Source organism: Acinonyx jubatus, chromosome B4, assembly GCF_027475565.1.
Source record: "Acinonyx jubatus isolate Ajub_Pintada_27869175 chromosome B4, VMU_Ajub_asm_v1.0, whole genome shotgun sequence".
Taxonomy (NCBI): domain Eukaryota; kingdom Metazoa; phylum Chordata; class Mammalia; order Carnivora; family Felidae; genus Acinonyx; species Acinonyx jubatus.
In genome coordinates, this window is record NC_069387.1 from 75,224,790 (window position 1) to 75,246,404 (window position 21,615).

At 50.0% G+C, this 21,615-nt stretch overlaps 2 protein-coding genes across 10 annotated transcripts in view; one reads left to right on the top strand and one right to left on the bottom strand.

Annotated features, from left to right (window-relative positions):
- Nucleotides 1–1,765: 1,765 nt before the first annotated feature.
- On the top strand, nt 1,766–8,432 carry AQP6 (aquaporin 6). 3 transcript variants are annotated; one of them, XM_053226211.1, is made up of 6 exons: nt 1,766–2,255; nt 3,977–4,254; nt 4,360–4,898; nt 5,717–5,875; nt 6,134–6,214; nt 6,872–8,432. In XM_053226211.1, exons 3-6 carry the CDS (start codon nt 4,536–4,538, stop codon nt 7,082–7,084), a joined length of 816 nt encoding a protein of 271 aa, XP_053082186.1. In that variant the 5' UTR covers nt 1,766–2,255; nt 3,977–4,254; nt 4,360–4,535; the 3' UTR covers nt 7,085–8,432. The 3 variants fall into 3 exon arrangements, with proteins under 3 accessions (XP_053082186.1, XP_014921248.2, XP_053082187.1); XM_015065762.3 differs by lacking the exon at nt 1,766–2,255 and having other exon boundaries at nt 3,749–4,254; XM_053226212.1 differs by lacking the exons at nt 1,766–2,255; nt 3,977–4,254 and having other exon boundaries at nt 4,281–4,898.
- A 9,116-nt stretch (nt 8,433–17,548) lies between these two features.
- RACGAP1 (Rac GTPase activating protein 1) overlaps nt 17,549–21,615 on the bottom strand; it is a 28,285-nt gene continuing 24,218 nt past the window's right edge. For all 7 annotated transcript variants that reach the window (XM_015065748.3, XM_015065749.3, XM_015065750.3 and 4 more), the window contains 5 exons: nt 21,259–21,364; nt 20,950–21,082; nt 20,588–20,723; nt 19,024–19,132; nt 17,549–18,703 (listed from right to left, as the gene is read on the bottom strand). In XM_015065748.3, coding sequence (XP_014921234.1) covers nt 18,628–18,703; nt 19,024–19,132; nt 20,588–20,723; nt 20,950–21,082; nt 21,259–21,364 — 560 coding nt within the window. In that variant the 3' untranslated portion in view covers nt 17,549–18,627. The remainder of the gene's footprint in view (nt 18,704–19,023; nt 19,133–20,587; nt 20,724–20,949; nt 21,083–21,258; nt 21,365–21,615) is intronic.

Genomic DNA, 21,615 nt, shown 5'->3' on the forward strand with positions numbered 1-21,615 from the left:
GGCATTGACTGCTCCGTGTGTGTGTGTGTGTGTGTGTGTGTGTGTGTGTGTGTGAGAGAGAGAGAGAGAGAGAGAGAGAGAGAGAGAAAGAGCCACATCAACCCACTTCCATTCTGTCACAGGGCTGGTGAGGACCAGATCTAGGAGCCTGGCTCCCTGTGTTCTCAGAGGGGCATATGTGTGCATCACACCCAAGCACACACATGCTCAGTCACCCCTGACCCTCTGCTCCACCTAGAAATGGAACCTGGAAGAGCCTTGATTCCTCCCCCTCTCTGCCCAGGGGCTGCTGGTTTTCACCAGGTAGGAAGGTGGACTTGGGGACACAATGGGGAGACGGAGGAGGGCTGAGCGTAAAGGCAGAGAAATGACATAAGGCTGGCTGTCTAGGGGGGTGGACAGGACGAGGGGTTGAGGAGAGGGTTGGCTCTCGGAGCCTCAGCTTCCTCCGTCAGGTGTGGATGAGGCCTCCACAATTCGGGAGGATTGGTGAGACGACGCGAGGGAAGCTGCCTTGAACCCTTCCCTTTCTGGAGGGCTTTCGTTCTCCCTGCTCTCCCAGTACGTCCCTCCTTCCCCTCCCTTTTGCTTCCTCTCCATTCCCCAAGCTGAGAGGACCTCGGTCAGAGCTCACACTGCCCCTTGTGCACATGCACCTACACACACCCCGCTCCCCGACAGACACAGCCACCCCAGCGGGCTGGGGTGCCCAGAGACAGGGCTCTAGGAGGCTAAAAGCACACGGCCACCTGACAGGCATCTGTAGGCAACCAGGTGTGGGGCCTTGGCAAAAAGCCTCTGAGCATAAGGGACCTCAGAGCTTAGCAGTAGAGCCCAGGACTGGCGGGGTCTGGGGAGGAGCTGGCGTGGGAGCAAGCCCTGGCCGAGGCTCACTTGGCCTCAGGGGCTGAAGGACCTTGTTCTGGGCCAGACAGGGCCACAGGAGGCTCAGCTCTAGGCCAGCTGGAGACAAGAACTGCTCTTGTACTTGATTCTCTCAGCCTCCAGGGCCCAGAGCAGGAGCCACTAGCCCTGGAACTGCCACAGCAGCTAGGACCCCTCCCAGCCCAGCTCAGTCCTCACACCCCTCTCACTGGAGAGGTGAGGGGAGCAGCAATCCTAACAGCCAAAATTTTCTGGCTCAGAGACACTCTTCTGGTGTCAGCACATTTACCTCTGATGACACGTGGGGAAGTGGGAATTGTCTCCATTTAAAAACAGGGAAACTGAGCTCACAGAAGTTACATATTGGTCAGGGGTGAAGTATACACGGCAGTGTGCAATTGCTTTTGCTTGTCTTATCGAAGGCTCTAAACAGACAGGCATTAGTGCTGCTTGGTGGACAGGTGCAGAAAGCGAAGCTAGGTAAGGTGTCAGGAAGCCCTTTGAGGCCCTGTCTGCAGGAAGGGAGAGAGAGAGATGCCCTTGAGGTTCCCTAGGACAGCCCCTAGGCAGAGAACCTACCGAGCTAGGGAGGAATGTCACCTACACTACCCCTGTGGCCACATTCCTTCATTTCTCGAGCATTTATTGAAAGCCTCTTTTATACCAGGCAAGCATGGGAGTTTGCACTGGAACAGGGGAGGCACTAAGGAGGTCGAAGCCAGAAGTAGCCACTGGCTGGAGGGGAATATCAGGGCAGGCTTCAGGGTGGAACTAGACCTGAGCAAAGTCTTGAAAGGGAGACAAAGAGGAAAAGGCATAAGAAGTCAATGGTCTCTCTACTACAGGATTTTCTAGGCCTGTTATCAAGAAGCATCCAGAGGAGACTGGAACCAGCCCTGAGAGGGTGTCTGTCACTCAAAGGGAGCCAGGAGCACAAGGAGGGGCCCCCCCAACTGGATGCAAGAGAAGGGCTGCCTCTTCTTCAGGGCCCCAGGGAAGCTGGTGAGGGCACGGGGCAGTGGCAGGTGAGTTTGTGGCTGGCAGGAAGGATGGGAAGAAGTCTTGCCTGCGAGTGTCTCTTTCTAGGTGGGACAGGAGGCAAGCTGATCCTCTGGAAGAAAGCTGGAATGGGGGCACTTGGAGAGCTTGGGCAAGGTTGGAAGTAAGCCTTAGAAGAATGGGGAGCGAGCGAGCAGACTGAGGATGGCATGAGGATTGCTGAGCAGATCGGCGGCCCCTGCTGAGGCCAGAGACCATGGACTTGTCATGGCAGCAGTCTGCACGGATGGGCAAGTTTCTCCAGCAGTGCTCAGCAGTGCAGATCAAGGCAAAGAGCTGTGGAGGAGAATGAAATGGGAGAGATGCAGGAGGTGAGGCAAAGAGAACAGGGAGCCAGGACGGTGGGGCGCTGACCACCTGGGGATCCGGCGGGGGGGGTGGGGGGGGGAGGCCAGGAAGGCTGGAAGCACAGAGAGGGAATGAGGGAGGCATTTTACAGGGACTGAGATGGGAGAGGGTGGATGGACAGAACCTATAATTAGAGCTGGATGTTCCCCTGGAAGATTTCAGAGGGTTCGATCCCAGGTGAGACAGGTATGAGGCCGTAAGAATAAGCTGGCTGAGATGAAGTAGATATGAAAGTCACCTGCCTCCAGGAGGTCAGGAAGCTTTTATTCGTCCATTTGTTCACTCAACAAATATTTACTGAGCACCAACTATGGCTAATCCCTGTGCACAGCACTGTATGTGGGGATGAGCGAAATTTGGCTCCTGCTCCCTGAGGGACTCACTGCCTCATTAAGGAGGCACATTAACACCATGACAGCACTCTGTGGTGACTGGAGTGTATGAAAATGCCCAGGTGTGGTGGGAGTACGCAGAGGGGTCCTCCCTCACCCAGGAAAGGAGGTGACACTGAAGTTGAGCCTTAGGGATGAGTTAGGAGTTACCCAAGCAAAGGACGTAGGAAGGGCTCTCTGAGAAGAAGACAGGGCATCCGCCAAGGAAAGACCAGCAACGGAGTGTTCCAGAACCACTGGCCCTTTGGTGAGGCCACCGGGTAAAGGACAAAGCGGGGAGCGGGGAGAGGTGAGGTAGGAGGAGCAGGATCCCAGAGGACCTTGTAGGCCAGGCATGAGGGACGCTTTGAAGGGATTTTAGCAGAGGAACAGCAGGATCAGATTTGCATTTTAGAAAGATCACTCAGGCTGCAGTGTGGATAATTGATTGGAGCTGAGTGAGGGAGCAGACAGAGAGAATGGTTAAAGGCCGCAGGGCAGCAGGGGTGGCAAAAAGAGGGCACAGTCGAGAAATATTTAGGATTCAAAATCAGCAGGATTTGATGCCACTATTGGTTGGGGGCAGGAGGGAGAGGAGGGTCAAGGATGCTTCCCAGGTGCCCCCAACAGAGCTGGAGAAAACAGGAATAGTGCATTTGGGGGAGGGGGGTGGGCACAGAGAGAGATGAGGGTCTCCTTCTGAGACAGGCTGCTTTTGAGGAGCCTAAGGACAACCGGGGGATATCAACTGAGCAGGGAGATTTGGCCAGGGGCAAGGTCAGGGCACACCGTGTGGTTAAAAGATGAAAACTGTTATCTTAACAGCCACACCAATTCTTCTTAGGGAGAGAAGGAGCACCTTTGTTTGAGAAAATACCTCGACATGCTGCTGAGGTTAAAAGGGAAGAGCCTAGGGCATGGGTGACCTCAGGGCCAGCATTGCCACAAAAAGGGTTCGGCTGCCCTGTGAGAGGCTTCAGCAGAATTGTTCAGGCCCCTGAGAAGGAGGAGCGCAGATAGTGGAGGGGAAAGGGGCTGAAAGGGAGGGGGTGGGCAAAGGGAGACAGAAAGGGGCACGGACAATGCAGTGAAGGACCAGTGGAAATTCCCAGCTGGCAGGGGAAATTCTCCACTGCCATGCGTGTCGTCTCATTAGCTGTGGAATAAACCCCTCCTCCCTCTGTCCCCTCTGCACCCATACAGGCCCATGTCTTAGTAAAGTTGACTCTATTCACATCTGCTTTCTACGAGTAGGGGTTTGGGTGGGAAAGGGGGAAAGAGCTTCATTTCACATCTGGGTTTATGGGGCATAGAATAGTGTGAGCCCATCTGGAGGCAGAGCCTGCAGGCAGAGGGGACCGGGACAACAGGAGCCTCTGAAGCAGGCCTTGGACTTGGGGACCTGGCGAGCTTGCTGCCTCTGAGCTGACATCGGGATGTGAGCACCCTGGAATCCCATGCCCACCATGACTCCTGCACCTGCCACCCTTAGGCCAGGCCTGTGCCTGCAGCAGAGTGAGGCCCGTCCAGCTTGGAAACCTGGAGGTTCCAGCTCAGCACCTGGAGGCCGCCCCCCTCCCCCAGCTGTCAGGTGAGCTCAGGGTGGGGCAAGCGTGTGAGCACCACTCCTTATATGAGCCCCGCACCTCCCACCCACCCAGACACACATAATCCTGTGCGCCTGCTCCCTGCACAGTCTGACCAGGTGGGGGCCAGAGGACTTTCAACACAGTGAGACAGCCAGAGCAGGCCAGAGGCAAGAGACCCCAGGAGACAGCGAAGATCAGAGGCAAGAGGCCCCAGGAGTAGAGGCGGCAGCCGAAGCAGCAGAACCAGGACACCGTGTGGCCAGGCGGGTGAGGCTTGGCCAGGATGCTGCTGGGCCAGCTCTGGAGAGCTATCAGCAAGGAGCTGTTTGCTGAGTTCCTGGCCACAGGGCTGTACGTGTTCTTCGGTGTGGGCTCCAGTCTGCCCTGGCCCTCGGCGCGTCCCACCATGCTACAGACCGCCATCACCTTCAACCTGGTCACGGCCGTGGCTGTGCAGGTCACCTGGAAGGCCAGCGGGGCCCACATCAACCCTGCTGTGACGCTGGCCTTCCTCGTGAGCTCCCAAATCTCCCTGCCCCGTGCCGTGGCCTATGTGGCTGCTCAGCTGACGGGGGCCATTGTGGGGGCCTCAGTGCTTTATGCGGTCATACCAGGAGACATCCAAGAGACCCTTGGGATTAACATGGTAGGTGCAGGGAGGGTCACCCGGCAGGGCCAGAAAAGGGATGCCCACACAGGTGGTAAGGGTGGAGGACTAGGCCTGAGGAGAGGGGACAGGGAGGTGATAACTTGACCACGTGCTCCTTACCTGCTCTGGGCTGGGCCCTGGGACCCAGGGGAACCAGACTGTGGCCTTAGTGCAGGCAGAGCAGGAGTGGGGTTATGGTACGAGGAACAGGTAGAACAGAGAGAAGCTGCAACTAAGGAGTAAGAGTCAGGGAAGGACCAGGCATTTAAGAAAGAGGCAGGGTAGCAAAGGTGGGGGGGGGGGGGGAGGGCTGTGGGTAATGCAGGAGACCTGGCATGCCCTTCTTCTCTCCAGGTCCGCCCCATGTGCCCTGCTCCTCTGTGTTCCCACGTTCCTCCTTCCTCAGCACCCTGAGGCCTCACTCCTCCAGATTCCCCTAATCATCTATCCTTCCACCTACTTCCCCAAGTCTCCTCCTTCCACTCCTACCCACGGTCTCCTCCCAGGCTGCTTGAAAACATGCACCCCAGCTGCTCTGAGCCTTCCCTTCCCCACCAGCCCTGAGCCTGTCGCCAGCTACTGGCCTCAACAAACCTGTGGGCTAGGAGGGGGTGCGACGCGTTTCTGCAGGCAGCAAATGTCCAGGGCTGACCCGAACTCTACTGCACAGCTGTCCCCGATCCTTCATCTCCTTAAGTCCTGGACTTGGTGGTGGTGAGGCATCACCTCCTCACAGTGAGGCAATGAGGTCCAATGGGGTCGCCAGCCCCTGGCAGAGCCCCCTTCGCCTCCAGCGTAGCCTCCTCCTCACCCAGGTCCAGAGCAACGTCTCAACTGGCCAGGCCGTGGCAGTGGAGCTGGTTCTGACCCTGCAGTTGGTGCTCTGTGTTTTTGCTTCCACCAACAACCGTCAAGCATCGGGCTCCCCAGCTATCGTGATTGGGATCTCTGTGGCATTGGGCCATCTCATTGGGGTAAGAGGCAAAGAGGGCACTGTGTGTATGCACACACTGATCCCTCCTTGGGGAGACTGCAGAGGCCCTGAAGGCCAGGAAGTGTCCCTCCCTGAGCCCCTAATGCGTTGGGCCGAGGCTGTGTTCCCACAGTCCGGGCCCAGGATACGGCAGTGCCCAAGGCGGGTGCCGGGGCTCTAAGCCAGGGCAGAGGAGGCTGTCCCCTCCCAGGCCTGCTTTAAGCCTCCTCACACCACAAACCTCCACTTGCCCCTCCAGATTTACTTCACCGGCTGCTCCATGAACCCGGCCCGCTCCTTCGGCCCTGCCATCGTGGTTGGGAAGTTCACGGTCCACTGGGTGAGAGCCTGTACTGGCAGCCATTAGGTGGGGAGAGCCTGAGCAGGGGAGATAGGGATTGTGGCTTTCACCAGCGGTGGGTCCACAGGGACTTGGGGAGACAAGGCCCCCTACCACAGGCCATCTTGACCCCCAGAGGAGGTTTCCCTAAGCTCAGAAGACAAAAGCGAATATCCTGGCTTGTAGTTCCTGTCTTTCCAGCTTCAATAGCCCAGAGTACCCAGTGGAATGTCCATAAATGGGCCAGGACAGGAGATGCAGCCTTGGCCCAGGCCTTAAGTCCTGGCTGTTTCCTTATTCACTTTCTCCAGCTGGACCAGTTTCCAAACTTGGATAAAGAAAAAGACAAACAGAAATAGACACACACACCAGCAGAGACAGGAACAGCACTAGCCAGGGCTTCTGGTTGGAACACAGGAGGGGAGAGGAGGGAAACAGAGTGGTGAGGAGACTGGGCCCGCCCTATTGAAGGCAAGGTCACCTCACCTGCAGGGACCTGAAAGGCAGAACACCTGCTTCTCAATTTTGTCAACTTGCAGCAGCTTGAGGGGTCCTGGACGACGGAGCCAACACTAGGGAGGCGGGCAGGGATCCCAAAACTACCCTATGATCCTCATAGCTCCTGACTGGGGCACCTACTTCTCTCTGCTTTTGCAGATCTTCTGGGTGGGACCCCTGACAGGAGCTGTCCTGGCTTCACTGATCTACAACTTTATCCTGTTCCCTGACACCAGAACCATGGCCCAGCGACTGGTCATCCTCATGGGCACTGAAGAAGTGGAGAAAATGACAGGGGTGGAGCCCGAGAAGAAAGAATCCCAGTGCAGTTCAGGGGATACTGAAATGGGGAATGCATGTCAGGTGGTATAGAACTTGGCCCCCACCTTCCGGCTTCTGAGAGGCGCCCTTTAGGTGGGTAGCATGCCTCGTAGAACTAGACTTCAGGTTTTACAAGGAAAGCGGGGTTGGGGGTGGATGAGGGCAGGAAAGACGGGGAGGCTTGGCCTCTTGTCCTAACAGGGTGGGCAGGGAATGCCACTCCCTATCCCTGGCATTATATTTCTGGATAGAAAGAATCTGGGGAGCAAATCTGTTCAGTTTCCTCCTCCTACATCTCTTAATGGGACAGAGCAGAAGGAGGCAGGGGAATTCATGACTGTCTTCCCCTTCTCTCATCCATCTGGACTCTAGTGGGCATCCTGGGCCTCCAGACCCCCTTGTCTTGGGTATTGGAGCCCAGACAGCCACTCAGCTTAGACACTAAGAGATGTAGAGACCTCGGGGAGCCCCAACTTCTCACCCCACCCTTGGGGGGGAGAGCCAGACTTCCCAGAAGAATCAGGCCCCAGGACAGTCTCTGAGCTCCTCAAAGGTATATCTCTGCTCTTGGGTATGGTTTGGGGGCTAGGCACCTGCCCTCAGTGTGGGGGCTTCCTGAGGATAGAGACAGCCCTTTCAATAGATCTTCATTCCTCACCCCTCCAAATGCTCAGGAGAGGACCCCGTCCTTGGGAAGCGCTGACACAAAGAGGAGCCTTTTCTAGGGCTGGCAGAGGGGCAGCATATAGGCAAGGGAGGTTTGGGCCAAACAGGCCTTTTCCAGGTGTTTGCCCACCTTCCATCCCCCATCCCCATTCATGGGAGCAATCCAGAGAGGGGGGAAGTCCCTATCCCAGCCCCCAGCCCATGACCTGGGCCACAAGCTGTCTCCAGCCTCATTCTCAGTTCTACCAAGATCCTCAAAAAGCTATTAAGTCCAAGGATGGTAAGAACTCAGGAATGACCCAAGAAACCAAGATTTGCCTTCAGTGCCTCTGAAGGACTCCTAGGTCTCAATTGGTTTGCTAATATTTACAAGCTGCTGTAAACATACTCTCCCCATGACTTGGGGTCCTACCTGGATCTCGGCTTCCCCAGCTATAAAATGGGCATAGTCCTCCCCCAGGGCCTGCTGTGAAAACAAGAGATTGGAAAATGTTTTTGGAAGTTAAAATGCTTAAAAAACAAACAATAAATGATGATTATTGTAGCTGTTACTGTAATTATCGGGTTTGAATACAATTGCTTTTGGTAATGGGAGGGAGGAAGAAAGAAGAGAGATGGGGGGATGATTGAGAGGGAGGGAAAAGAGAGTACATTTTTCTCCTTTCATCTGTTCCACTTACACGGGGCCCTGCCTCCTTCTCTCCTGGGTCTGCTGACCTGGGAGCTTTGTGTGTGTGTGTGGAGGGGGGGTGAGGGGGGACACCGGAACAAAGAGACAAGCCAATAAAAGTCAGTTCTTCTCATCTCTATGGTGCTCATCACCATGGTACCCTGAGATACAGCAACCAAATCCATAAAAAAGATAGGTCCTTTTCCATGATGTCTCCAAAGGCGCTGGGGATGGGAGGGGCTACCAAAGTCTTTCAAGGGCAGGGTGACAGAACAAGAGCTGAGTCCCCATGTGCTCGTGGCCACAGCGGCCGTGTTCAGCGTTCTATAATATTGTCAGTGCAGAATACTATTCACATCTCTCCAAGCCGGGCCCCACTCATCCATCTTCACAATCTCTCAGAGCCCAGAGGCTTCTCGTGCCCTTTCATAAGCAGGGACAGCTGGGTGTGTGTGTGTGTGTGTGTGTGTGTGTGTGTGCACGCGCGCGCATACGCGCGTATAGAGGATGTAATTGACTTGCTAAAGGTCACCCAGCTCAGTACCACAGCCCCCTAAGGTCTCCCCAGCTCCAGCTTAGAATTCTCCAAAATAGAGCTCCAGGGGGGGCTTATCTGAGCTGCAGCCAGAGGAGGGAAGGAAACAAGAACTAGAAGGTTGAAGAGGGCAGGAGGGGTGGAGCTCCTGCAGTGGGCTCTGAAGCTCCTAGACAAATTGTCTCCGCGTCCCCAGAGCGGAGCACACACTGGGTGCTCAATAAAAGTTTGATGAATGAATGACTGAGGCCGGGCGACTGGGGAAGGAGGGAAGGCAGTAATTGATCAAGAGGAGAATTCAGGAGTTACAAGTTCAGATGAGCCGGGATGAGAGCAGCTGAGGATGCCTATGCTCCAAGGGAGGGGCAGCTGGACGAGAATGCACACCCACACTTGAGCCCCCCCCCCTCCCCCAACCCAACTACTCCAGAGCAGACTGTGTAACCTCTGTCTCAGGAACTTCCAGGCCAAAAACGTAAGGGGATCTGCTTGGAGAGAGAGCTGGGGGCTAATTTCACAACTAGATCTTTAGAGCTGTGCTCTGTCAGAACAGACTAGAGCAAGAAGACACAAGCTTCATGAAAAGTGAGGAAATAGGTTAGAATCTGAAGAGCATCCAAAGTTAGACACAGGAATGAGTAACCAAAGGTTAGTTTCTCCTTCTCTGGAGCCCTTTAATAGGACAGCCAGCCATCTGTTTGGATGAGGGAAGGGCTGGCCCTCAGGGAGCCAAATTCAGAGGTTCCAGCCAGGGGCAAAGAAGCTTCACAGTCCCGGCCCCTAGGTCTGGATGGGGGGCAGGACCATGGGGAGGACCGAGACCCAACCAGGCAGACCCTTGGTGTGCCCGCCCTTCCTCCTGTTTGTCAGGGGAAGTTTTTAATTAATGGTGTGTAATCTGATCTGGCCCTTCTCCCTGCTGAGCACTGCCTTCAATCAGTGGAGCCATCTGCAATTGCAATTCATAATTCTCCCAAAAGGGAGGGGGTGCCTTGGTGATTAATACAATTAGCCTTTTATGTTGATGATTGTCTTAGCAGGAGCAGATGATGTGAGCACAGAGCCTGGGCTGTCGCTCCCCCATTGGCTGGCAGGAAGCCCCTCTCCACTTCCCGCCCCCACTGCTACCTCGGGGCTGTAAAGAGGACACACTGGGACCACACTGTGCAAGGCTGAAGGGAGAGAGCCCAGGAAGGGGCCAAGTTCTGGAACACATTTAGGCTCCTGGACTTTGGACTGAGGGGAGAGGAGGAGAAGGCTGGAGAATTATCCAGAGACTTCCACCTTCCAAACAAAATCACTTTGACTTAAAGGTTTCTGTGCACCATAGTTTAAATTAAAAAAAAAAAAAAAAAAAAAAAGACTACATGAAGATATAATAGGGGTTGAAAGGGTTGAAAACATTTAAAAATAGGCTCAGGCAGTTATGTAGCTGTGTGAACTTGAGCAAGTTTCTTAAGGATCCTGCCTCACTTTCCTCATCTGGAGAATGGGGTCTATGTGATAAGAGGGCTGGAACCACATGGGATGTATGTGTTTAGCAAGGCACCTGACACAGATCTCAGTGGCTGGTAGGGCTGTCCCCATCTCTGTGGTAGACTGCAGTTCCCTCTGCCAATGGCTCAGCAGCCTCCCCGGCAGTTTCAAATGCAGCCCAGTCGCAGCCCAGCGGCTAGTACTAAAGAAGGAAACACTTCCTCCCCATTCCCCAGCCTTAGTTAGCTTAAGCAAAGGAGTGTGTGTGTATGAGTCTGTTGGGGGGAGGAGGATCCCAGAGGAAAGGAGTCAAGAATCAAACCCAAAGGGCTCCTGGCTGACTCAGAAGAACATGCAACCAGATCTTGGGGTTGTGAGTTCAAGCCCCACGTTGGCTTTTATTACTAAAAATAAGTAAACTTTAAAAAAAAAAAAAAAAAGAATCAAACCCAAGAAAGAAAGAAATACTTCCCCAGAACAGAGAACTGGAGCACTGGAGTGATCATGGCTGAGAGCTGGTTTGTGGAAAGATTGAGGGAATGAGAGTAAGGAGTCTGGGCAGATATAAGGGGGTAAAAAGATGCAGGGCTTTGGACATCTGGAATTTTATAAGAAAGCTAAGAAAACATAAGGGGAGCAGCCATCGTTGCTGAGGGTTTAAAAGGTAGTACATATCAAAGTCTGTGATCTCTGATCTATAATAAGGTCAAATGATCTGCAACAAGCTGATTGGGGTCTTGATGGGAGAGTGCACTGGGTCAGGAGAAGCGATGGGCTCAGTCCCTCCGGGCCCACAGCACTGCACTTCACGACCTGAAGCAGCGCGAGAAGAGAGCTCCCTATCGAGAGGGATGTTAACCCCAAGCCAGTGCCAGGCCCCAGCAATGTCAGGGGGAAGACAGGGAGTGAAGAAGGGAAGGGAGAAGTTAAGAGCTAATCAAGAAGCATCTGGCCAAATAGTGGCCACTTGGGTAGCTGGGGCGGGGGGTCTGCACAGCCAAGATGTGCAATCACCTCTCAGGGAGGGGCAGCTACACTGAGGAGCAGTGCATAGTTAGCAAAAGCTGGAGGGGAGCTCGGTTAGTGAAGGTGGTTTATGGGAGTGTGGTGTCCGACAGCACTAATTAATAGACTGCAGTTAATGCGTAGAAAAGGAGGAAGTGAAAACTGTGTCAGAGCTCTGATTAAGTCAGCTAAAGGGGCAGTTATCGCCAGAGCTGGGTCCCTGGTGGCAGGGACCAACAACTCCACTCCAGCCGCACGGACATATGGAACGAGGCCCAGCCAGGCCAGGGCCCGGGCCGAGATCAGAGGAGAGGCCAGGACAGTCGCTGGGGATGTCCAGTTATGAGGCACCAGGCTGGAGGTGCCTCTCCGCCCAGAACGTGCTTCCCGGCCCTCTCTAGCTGCCCTGTTCATCCTGAGACGCAGCTATAATGTCATCACCTCTGAGGCTCTTATGCCTCCAGCTGCCCACTCCTGAGCTCCCACAGCACTCTGCACACACACACCTCCATCCTGGCACCGAACACCCCTCTGGAGTTGTTTGAACGCCTCTATTGGAACATGAAGACCTTCTTAAACAAAATTATGTTTTTATTCTACTCCTTGTCTCAGGGCAACAGTTTCCTTAACTTGACTGTCTTTTTTTTTTTTTTATGGGTCCCCGAACCATGGCCTTCCAGTTTCAAGGGAGGAAAGACCTCTGATATTCTGGATTTGGTGAGCAAATTAGACAAAGGATTGCAAGAAATACTCCCAGCTCCCTGCCCAAACAGACATCTAGTCTCTTTTACGTGTTAAAGCACCCCAATGTTTTAGTACTATGTACTGATTTCAGAACTCCACCAGGAAGTACTATTATTTTGGTCATAGCCTCACTGATTCACAATGGCTTTTCGCTACCTTTCCCCGACTCGGGGGTCACATGAAATGGCTCCAGGATGGGTCATGACTGGGACAGATTTTGATCCTATCCTACACATTGCCTGCCTGCCTCTTTGCGCTAGGTGTCCCAAGGCTGAGCCCTGCTTTTCCTATCCCGCAGCCTCCTTCAGACGCAGGGAACTCTCTGTTTTAAAGCTCTTCGACCACAGCTAAGTAGCAGGTTCCCTGGTCTCCACATCTGGTCTAGCCAACAGCCTACCTCCCAGGAACAGCTAACGCTTCTACCCCAAATAACATGGTTAATAAGATGCACCACTATTTTATGAGCTACTAAAAAAGAAAAACACTGCATTGTATTTGTAAGATGTCATTGATTATAAGATATCCCAATCCTCAGAAATATTTAAAAAATATATTTTAAGTGCATCTTATGACCAAGAAAATGATCATTTCTCCTCTGGATCTTGGCTCTTTACATCAGATTTTAAAGTGAAGGGGAATGGAAGGCCAAAGTGGGAACCACATGAGAGGGTCTCAAGTCTTCTTCCTCTAAGGGGGATGGGCACCATTGTCCTCATATGCTCTCAACTCTATTCCAGCTTTTAAATACCCAGGCCACCCAACATGGTAAACATCTCCTCTCCCTCAGTGCCAGGGAGGCCAGTGAAGAAAACCCCATGTTTTTTTATGGAGACAAAATAAAACACAAACCATGTCAAGCAGGGACCACCATTTTTGAGGGGATAATTGCCTAGCACTCCAACACCATTTATCCAACCACTTCCCACCCTACCGGGTTATCTTCCCCAGAGCCTCAGGCCAGTACCATGAGAAGATGCCGAGATTAGTCATTTCCTCCTAATCGGGCTAAAACAGCTCCGTTAAGCTGCCGACTGCAGGCAGTTCCCGTTAAAGCAAAGCAGCTGGAAAGGGCTTAGCCCTTTAATGCCAGCAGCTGTATCTCCCCAGTGCGGCTGCTCTGCTGAGGGGCTGGACTCTGTCCAGAAGCATCAGGCGTTTAGCCCCAGTCAACGTATATTAACCTAAGAGGAGAAAGCAGCCAGCTCCCTGGGAGGAGGAGAGGTGGTTCATTTACGCAGCCCACCTGAGGCCTTGCTTTCCAATGAGGAAGAAAAATCCCAGCCCCTTCGTATGTCTTGCTCTCCTAAAATCTGCACAAACTGTACTATCTCACAGGCAGGAAGAGCTTTCTCTGTGGCAGGAGCAACTCTATTTTATTTTATTATTTTTTAATGCTTATTTAGTTTTTTTTTTTTCCAACGTTTATTTATTTTTGGGACAGAGAGAGACAGAGCATGAACGGGGGAGGGGCAGAGAGAGAAGGAGACACAGAATCGGAAACAGGCTCCAGGCTCTGAGCCATCAGCCCAGAGCCCGACGCGGGGCTCGAACTCCCGGACTGCGAGATCGTGACCTGGCCCAAGTCGGATGCCTAACCGACTACGCCACCCAGGCGCCCCTAGTTTTTTGAGAGAGAGACACAGTGGGAACGGGGGAGGGGCAGAGAGAGAGAGGGACACAGAATCAGAAGCAGGCTCCAGGCTCTGAGCTGTCAGCACAGAGCCACACTCGGGGCTTGAACTCACGAGCTGTGAGATCATGACCTAAGCTGAAGTCGGATGCTTAACCGACTGAGACACCCAAGCGCCCCAGCAGCTCCATTTTAAAAACTTACCTAAAGACAAATCCACTTGTTTTGACAACAAAAGACTTTAGGCCACTGACCACACAGACTCATTCTCCTTTGAGCTGATTTTGTTCCCTCTGAGGCCTGAAGTATTCTTCTGATGCCAGGTGTGCATATGTGTGGACACAACAGACTACTTCTTGGAGAGCAACGGGTCCTGGGGTTGATGAGGAAGAAAGCTGAACAGCCCTCAGAAAGCCCTGGCACAGAGCAGGCTGCTCAAGAGAGATCACTTGAAGACTTCTTACTCAAAGCCAGATGGTGAACATGAGATGGGGTGAGAGCTAATGCCACTCAGGGGGAAAGCCAATAAGCTAATCCGCTGACACGTTTCTAGAAGCAGGCTGATGACTTTGGCTCAGAGACTTGCCTATTCTTGGCTCTGAGCTTCAGAGCACACAAGATGCACATGGGTGACCCGAGAACTGACTCCCACAAGGAGGAACGGCAAACATTCACACCAACACATCCTCCTCCTTCCACACAGAAAACAGCCCTGGAGGGGCGCCTGGGTGGCTCGGTGGGTTAAGCGTCCAACTTCGGCTCAGGTCATGATCTTGTGGTTTGTGGCTTTGAGCCCCACATCAGGCTCTGTGCTGACAGCTCAGAGCCTGGAGCCTGCTTCAGATTCTGTGTCGCCCTCTCTCTCTCCCCTTTCCCTGCCCATATCTCTCTCTCTCAAAAATAAATATTAAAAAAGAAGAAGAAAATAGCCCTGGATCACCATGCCCAGGACATCCACCTCTATAAGACAATAAGCCCAACCATTAAGAAAGACATTCCATTCTCCTGTCCCAAATGCTTTTCCCGGCAGTCTAGGCCACCCTGCTCCTTCTGGGTCATCTATACATAAGCACATCCACATACAGCCCTGAGTGGAATCATTTACATACCTAATAATATTCCAACAGACCCCACAATGCTGATTTAAATAGCAAGCACCACAGCTGAACTCCGGTGGGAGCTCTAATCCCCAGGTTCTTATCCTAGCTAAACTAGAGATTAGTTTGTGGAAATTTATGCCAAATCACCCCTCTGAATTTACCAGTTGGGATAAGATCACCTGCCCACCCCACATGGGTGTTGTGACATCAAGATGATGAATGAAAGTACTTGATATATTGTCGATCACCGTATCGCATTTCCTAGAGGAATCAGTTAATTCCATCTTTACTGATGGCCGGAGAGGATATTAACTGGCAAGTGCTTTATTAGAAATCTAAATATCCACTTACACGTGTCTGAGCCTAGCACGCAGATGGTGTCCAACTGTGTGAGATGTGAGAGCAATCTGTATAAAAACAATGCAACTAAATGAAACTGGCAAGAGTTACAAAGGGAGAAGGTAGACAAAAGGAAAATTCCTGCTTCCAACTCTGAGTCCCTGAAAAGTGGCCTCCTTTCCCATCCCACACAACTGCGGAGGACAAGGCTCCCACACACTACAAGGTTATTCCTGGTGACGTCAAACTGCCTTCTGCCTGACTTCGTGAATAGAAACCATCAACAAATACAGACTCTGAGAACCAGAGTCTAATAAATTACGCAAGGTAAGGACCCCCTGGCTCGGGGCCTTCACTTGTTTACAAAATAGACCACCTACAGGGAGACTTTTTTTTTTTATCACTAAATTCCTAGGTTAAGTGACCAGTCTCCAAATCCTGTTTACACTAAAAGCACAATGACTAACATGCCCCGACTCTGCATGCTTAACAGCTTTTCACACCAGTGGCTGAAACCGGAGTCGTGATCAAGGAAATCATCAAAGCACATGGATCAAGACACCCTACTGTATGCACTGTGCCGACTTGAACCCTGAGCTCTGTGCCTCCCTTCCTTCCCAGATCGGGACTCCATAACAGCTCCTTCCCTGAGCCTAAGAAAAGGTGACACGTGATTAAGCAAACCGCTGCTCGGTATGCCCGGCTTGCCACAATGGGTCTCCCAGATGCTTTTCCAACGGGAAATCACATACCATATGTATATGAGATGTGTGTGTATGTGTCTGAAGCTTGAGGTGGGCAGGGAGGCCCTGCTGTAACAAAACAAACCCAGCAAGGCTGATAGCTTTGCTCCCTGCACTCACTCAGCATTCGTCACTTTGTGCTGCCCAGTAATTTAGGCATGAATTTAAGAATTCAAGATCTCTTTCAATGCCATAGGTGCAGTTCGTAGCCAAAACTGACCATTTTTGTCACGGTAAATCACTTGAACACTCTTGTCCTGTGATGGAAACTCAGGTGCCTTCTATTTCTGCAAGCAATGAATTTGCCTTCTTAAGGAAGGAGAAATCATTACACACCCAGTAATAAATGCAAATTGTTGCTGCTGAATCAAACCATGTAATGCTTGCCCAGTTAAATAAACATCAAACTTAGGAGTCTTACCTAGACTGATGGAGAACGGATTTAAAGATTTAGATTCTGGTTATTAGCAAGTGAGAGAGGAAAGCTGCATTAACTGCATTACAGGCAGAGTCAGAGGCAGCATCAGAACGGGTGAGGAGCAGAAGCCAGTGTGACGGCTACTCCAAAGCACCGGACCCTTTCCTTAAATCTCACATCAAGGCGACACAACTGAATTAAGAAAGCCCTCGAAAGTCGAGCTGTTCCACATGAAGAACTATTAAAGAAGTTGAAGGTGGGTACATATTTCCCTTTGCTAATATCAGAATTATTTTCACGGCTGAGGTCTCTTGGCCTAGTCCAATACTGAGCAACTGGCTGCCAACATCTGACACACAGGACCATTTCCTTTTTCGTTAATGGGCCATCAGTTCCTGCATTGGGTAGTCTTGCCTTCACTAACATTCTACAATCCATTTGCTTCCTCCACATTAGTGACTTAAAATGCACCGAGGGGAGATACTACAGAACAGCAAATATGGAACCGGGCCAACACCAGGCTTGCACAGACGTAAGAAAAGAGATGGCATCTAGGACAAAGTTAAAACAATTAAAAATAAAACTTAACAGGCGTGTGTGTGTAAAGGGGGTGGGGGGAAGAGGAGAGAGGACCCATCCTCTTTCAATTTGCTGAGGCAAAATCTCCCTGCTGTGAGAGCTGCCACCTCCCGGGAAAAGAGCCAGTAGGTTGCCTCCTCTCTCAGCGGTTACATATTAAGCCTGCAACTGTTTACGCTCAATCTCAGATACATTCTGTTCACCAGCTTCAGAGTTCCAAGTGCAGGTGCCCTCAGTTAATCATCCCAGCTCACTCCAGAGGCACTTCCAGCAGTGAAGGATGTTCCAGGCAGTCAGCCAGCCAGAGTCGGTTTTTTGTTTTTTTTTTTTTTTTTAACTGCACCATTCCGGTCTCTAAAGACTTGTTTAAAAAGTTTGGTTTTTGTTTAAAGTGGTTTCCTCAGATGAGAGGTAACAGTCAAAGGACAAATCTAGGACTTCAATTTGGACGATGAAAGACAATGAGGAATGAAGAAACACTCTTGGTGGTGACAGCACTGGGGGAGGGAAGGGAATGGAAATGAATAATAGACCTAAACGCTGAGGAAAAATATTTTCTTAAAAAAAAGTGTTGAAGGTTACCTTCCAAGACAAGAAAATCAACCTCATATCATTTTGAAAAAACTATTTACTTTTTTCCAAATATGTGTTTTACAGAAAAGGGTCGCTATGGGTCAAAAACATTCTACAGAAAAAAGCATTTTTATAGATATTGGAAATAATTTTAATAAAAGAACAAGTTCATATTTATCTAGCTGTGGCTGTGTTCCATAGGAAGAGTTTAGCAACCAAAGTGCAAAGACAAAATGGGTGTGGCATTTCTTGCCACACAAAATATTGACAATCTCCCTTATAGCCTATTCTTAATTGCAAACTGGGACGCCAAATAGATGACATATGACCTTTAGAAGTAGGGCTCCAATAGACAAGGGGACAGGAGGGTCAAGCATCAGAATGAATTCAACCGAAGTGCAAACTGGCTTTGACCCCAGCCAAACCCAAAGTCCAGCCAGAGGCCCATTAGAGATAAATACAAGTAGGAATATCACTTTTACAAGGTTGTGCCACTTAACACTATTAAACCTAATCAATCCAAATCAAAGCTAAGCACACCCCCATTACTAGTTCTGTCCTCGTCCTATCCCATTTTTATGAAGGCTCCACATGATAGCTTAGTTCATGCCGGGGGAAGATCTTCCAAGTTCTCAGAAGGAGCCCTCCCAAATCCTCCGTCCAACCTTTTTTTACCCTGCCCTCCCACCTCCCACCCTGAGACAAGTCAATCTTAACAAAGAGGTGGGGATTCTGTCATTGTCTCAGGGAAATTAGTTCTAAATAACACCAGAGAAAGATCACTTCCATGAGCAGCATTTGGCTTTAAGCCAAGGGGATGCACCTTCTTCCAGCCTCCCCGCAAAATCACAACGAATTCTGTATCATCCTTTCTACCGCAGGAGAGATCTCCCAAGTTCCCAACAATGACTGCACAAGGTGTTGATATTACATTACTTGAGGAGAAAGAGAGGGAGATATATATAGTTTTAATAAAACCCCCATGCACAATTAAACTTGACTAAAAGCCTGGAGAATGCTAAAAGTAGTAATGAGTCCAGGAGGCTGCAGAGCAGAGAGTACAGGTGCAGCCTTCCTGCAGTCAGGAAATGCTGGCAAGTAACAGGAGACATGACTTCACTTGAGCATTGGAGAAGCAAAAAAGTTGCCTTGTCGTCCTAAGTTGGTGGCAGATTTGCTTTTGCTCCCAAATCTAAAAGAAAAGAAAATGAACTGAAAAAGGAGTCTATAAAAAAAGGTAAACTGTAAAATTATTTAATATTATCATCTAAAAATAGGAAGCCCTCCACAAGTACTCTGTAAACGACTCTCTGTCACCTGAGATGAGAGAGGGGAAACAAAACCTTTAGACCCTTTTAAAAAGGGGGTTGTTATGGCTCCAGATTACCTTTTAATGCCTACTTACTAGCTCAGGTCTCATTCAATTTTTCTTTCAATAAACTTCGGTGTGATAGGAAAAGAGGCCTAAGGAAGCAGCCCTATTTACTTCCAAAGCCAGCCAGTTCCACATACCTGGGTGTGTTCTTGGTGAGGGTGGAGCGGACTCTCTGCGACAGGGAACTAGATGAAGGAGTCTTGAGAAGCTGATGCTCAGGAGTGGTCACGGGCCCCAGTAAACTCACTTTAATCAAAGTTAAGACATATTTTTAAAGGAGGCACAAAAAGGAAAGCACCCTTGTCAGTGGCCAGTTTTGAGTATGCCATGAAGCACTTAAGAGCTAAGGTTAGAGGCCCAAAGTCCCAGAGATCATTTCTGTCATTGTCTTGTAACACAGCAGTATATCTTTTGAACTGTGCAGGCAACTGCTCAATGAATAGCTGACTTTCACTTCCTGATTGAGGCCATTCTCAAACTCCAGCTTTCACAAATCTAACGTCTGATCATTTGGTTCTTACCTGTATTAGAAAAAACAGTATGCTTTCTTAAAAAGGATCTTGGGGCACCTGGGGGGCTCAGTCAGTGAAATGCCCGACTCTTGATTTAGGCTCAGGTCATGACCTCATGGTCATGGAATTGAGTCCTGCATCGGGCTCCACACTGTGTGTGTGTGTGTGGAGCCTGCTTGAGATTCTCTCTCTGTCCCCATCTCTTTCCGCCCCACCCCTGTTCGTGCTCTCTCAAAATAAATAAACGTTTAAAAAAAAAAAGGGATCTTGCAAAAATAAAGAATAGGTCTCCAATGCCAGTAAAAGTTGGAAGAAACCAGCCTCGTGCATTTTTGGTGGCAATACAAATTGGCAAAAGCCTTTAAGAAATCAAGTTGGTTATCAACAATAGCCAACGTATGGAAAGAGCCCAAATGTCCATCGATGGATGAATGGATAAAGAAGACGTGGCATATATGTTATAAATAACACCAATTCTTAATAGAACATGTAACTAAATTATAGTTTACAACCATAAAAGTGATACATAGTAACAGGAAAAGTTCTCACAATATGCTACGTGAAATAAGATCAAACTATATCTGAATTATTTTTTTTTTCAACTTTTTTTTTTTTATTTATTTTTTTTGGGACAGAGAGAGACAGAGCATGAATGGGGGAGGGGCAGAGAGAGAGGGAGACACAGAATCGGAAACAGGCTCCAGGCTCTGAGCCATCAGCCCAGAGCCTGACGCGGGGCTCGAACTCCCGGACCGCGAGATCGTGACCTGGCTGAAGTCGGACGCTTAACCGACTGCGCCACCCAGGCGCCCCCTGAATTGTTATATTTTTAAAATATCCATATGTATATAAAGAAAAGGAGAACCATGTTTCATGAATATAAAAAAAAATAAGGATAGTAGAACTGTACACATTTTCTTTAATGTTAGAATCCTCATAATGAATTTAAAATTTTTTATTGAAGGATATGAATTCCAAATAGCTCTAGCAAAGGCAGGAAGAGAGTAAATAGCTAGAACTAGAGAAGAAGTCAGGTACCTTAAGAAGCATAACTAGGGGGGCACCTGGGTGACTCAGTTGGTTAAGCATCTGACTATGATCTCAGCTCAGGTCTCAAACTCAGGGTCATGAGTTCAAGCCCTACTTTGGCCTACTATTTAAAAAAAAAAAAGCACAACTCGGGCCTTACCTTTAATATCTGGGGTCTGTGGTGTTGAAAAGGCATTTGAATTTTCAATGACATGCATGGGATCAACGTTCTCTTGTTCTACCATCATGAACCGACTCCAATATTCCAGGGGCAGTGAAAGCAGGCACTCTACCACCTAAAAAGCCACCAAACATGTTAGCACACCCCCAAACCTCAGGGCTTACCTCTCACCACTCTCTCATTTTATCATGTTATACAAGTTTTTATATATATATGAAATGTTACACAAGTTTTTATGTATTTATGAAATACATTAAAACTCGCATAACATTAACACACATACGTGTTACACACATACACACACACACACACACACACACACACAAAATGCACTTGTCTACCTTGGGCTGACGTTTGATGTCCTGCAACATTACCACTGGATCTGGATTAGGCACAGCATGGGCAACTATGGTAGGCCCAAAGATTTTAGCCAGATTAGCCACATCCATTTTAGTATTTGGGCTCTGAGCCACTCTAAACAAGAGAATATTCAATTAGAAGACTTTGTCCATCCACTTAAATGCAGACCAAAATATAAGATCTACCAGAAAACAATTCACCCCTCACGTTCCCTCCCTAACACCCAACCCACATTATGCTCCCAGTGGCAAATTCCCAACCTCTCAGAAACAAGTTTCTGCTGTACTCACCTCTGCAAGTGAATCATAAGGAAAGCTAATGTGTCTCTGTTGGCCTGGGGCAGGTCACCAATAGCCTGGTACATGGCAGCTTTGCTGTTGTCCTCATCTGGGATTTCTGTAAATGAAAGGAAAGCACCAAGAGGCCTAGACTTCTTTCTCTTGACAGCGGGCTTCCAAGTGATCGACCACAAAGTGTCATCTATACAGTAAGCTTCTGAAACTTCTGATTAGGTTCATGACTGAAACGAACTCCAGTTTCATTAACAAGCAGGACACTAGCCAACAGCTCAATATTAGAAATTGGAACCTTCACAAAAATTGGCCCCTGCAGTTAGGGAAAGCAGCTAGCAAGCCTTGTGCTGGGAA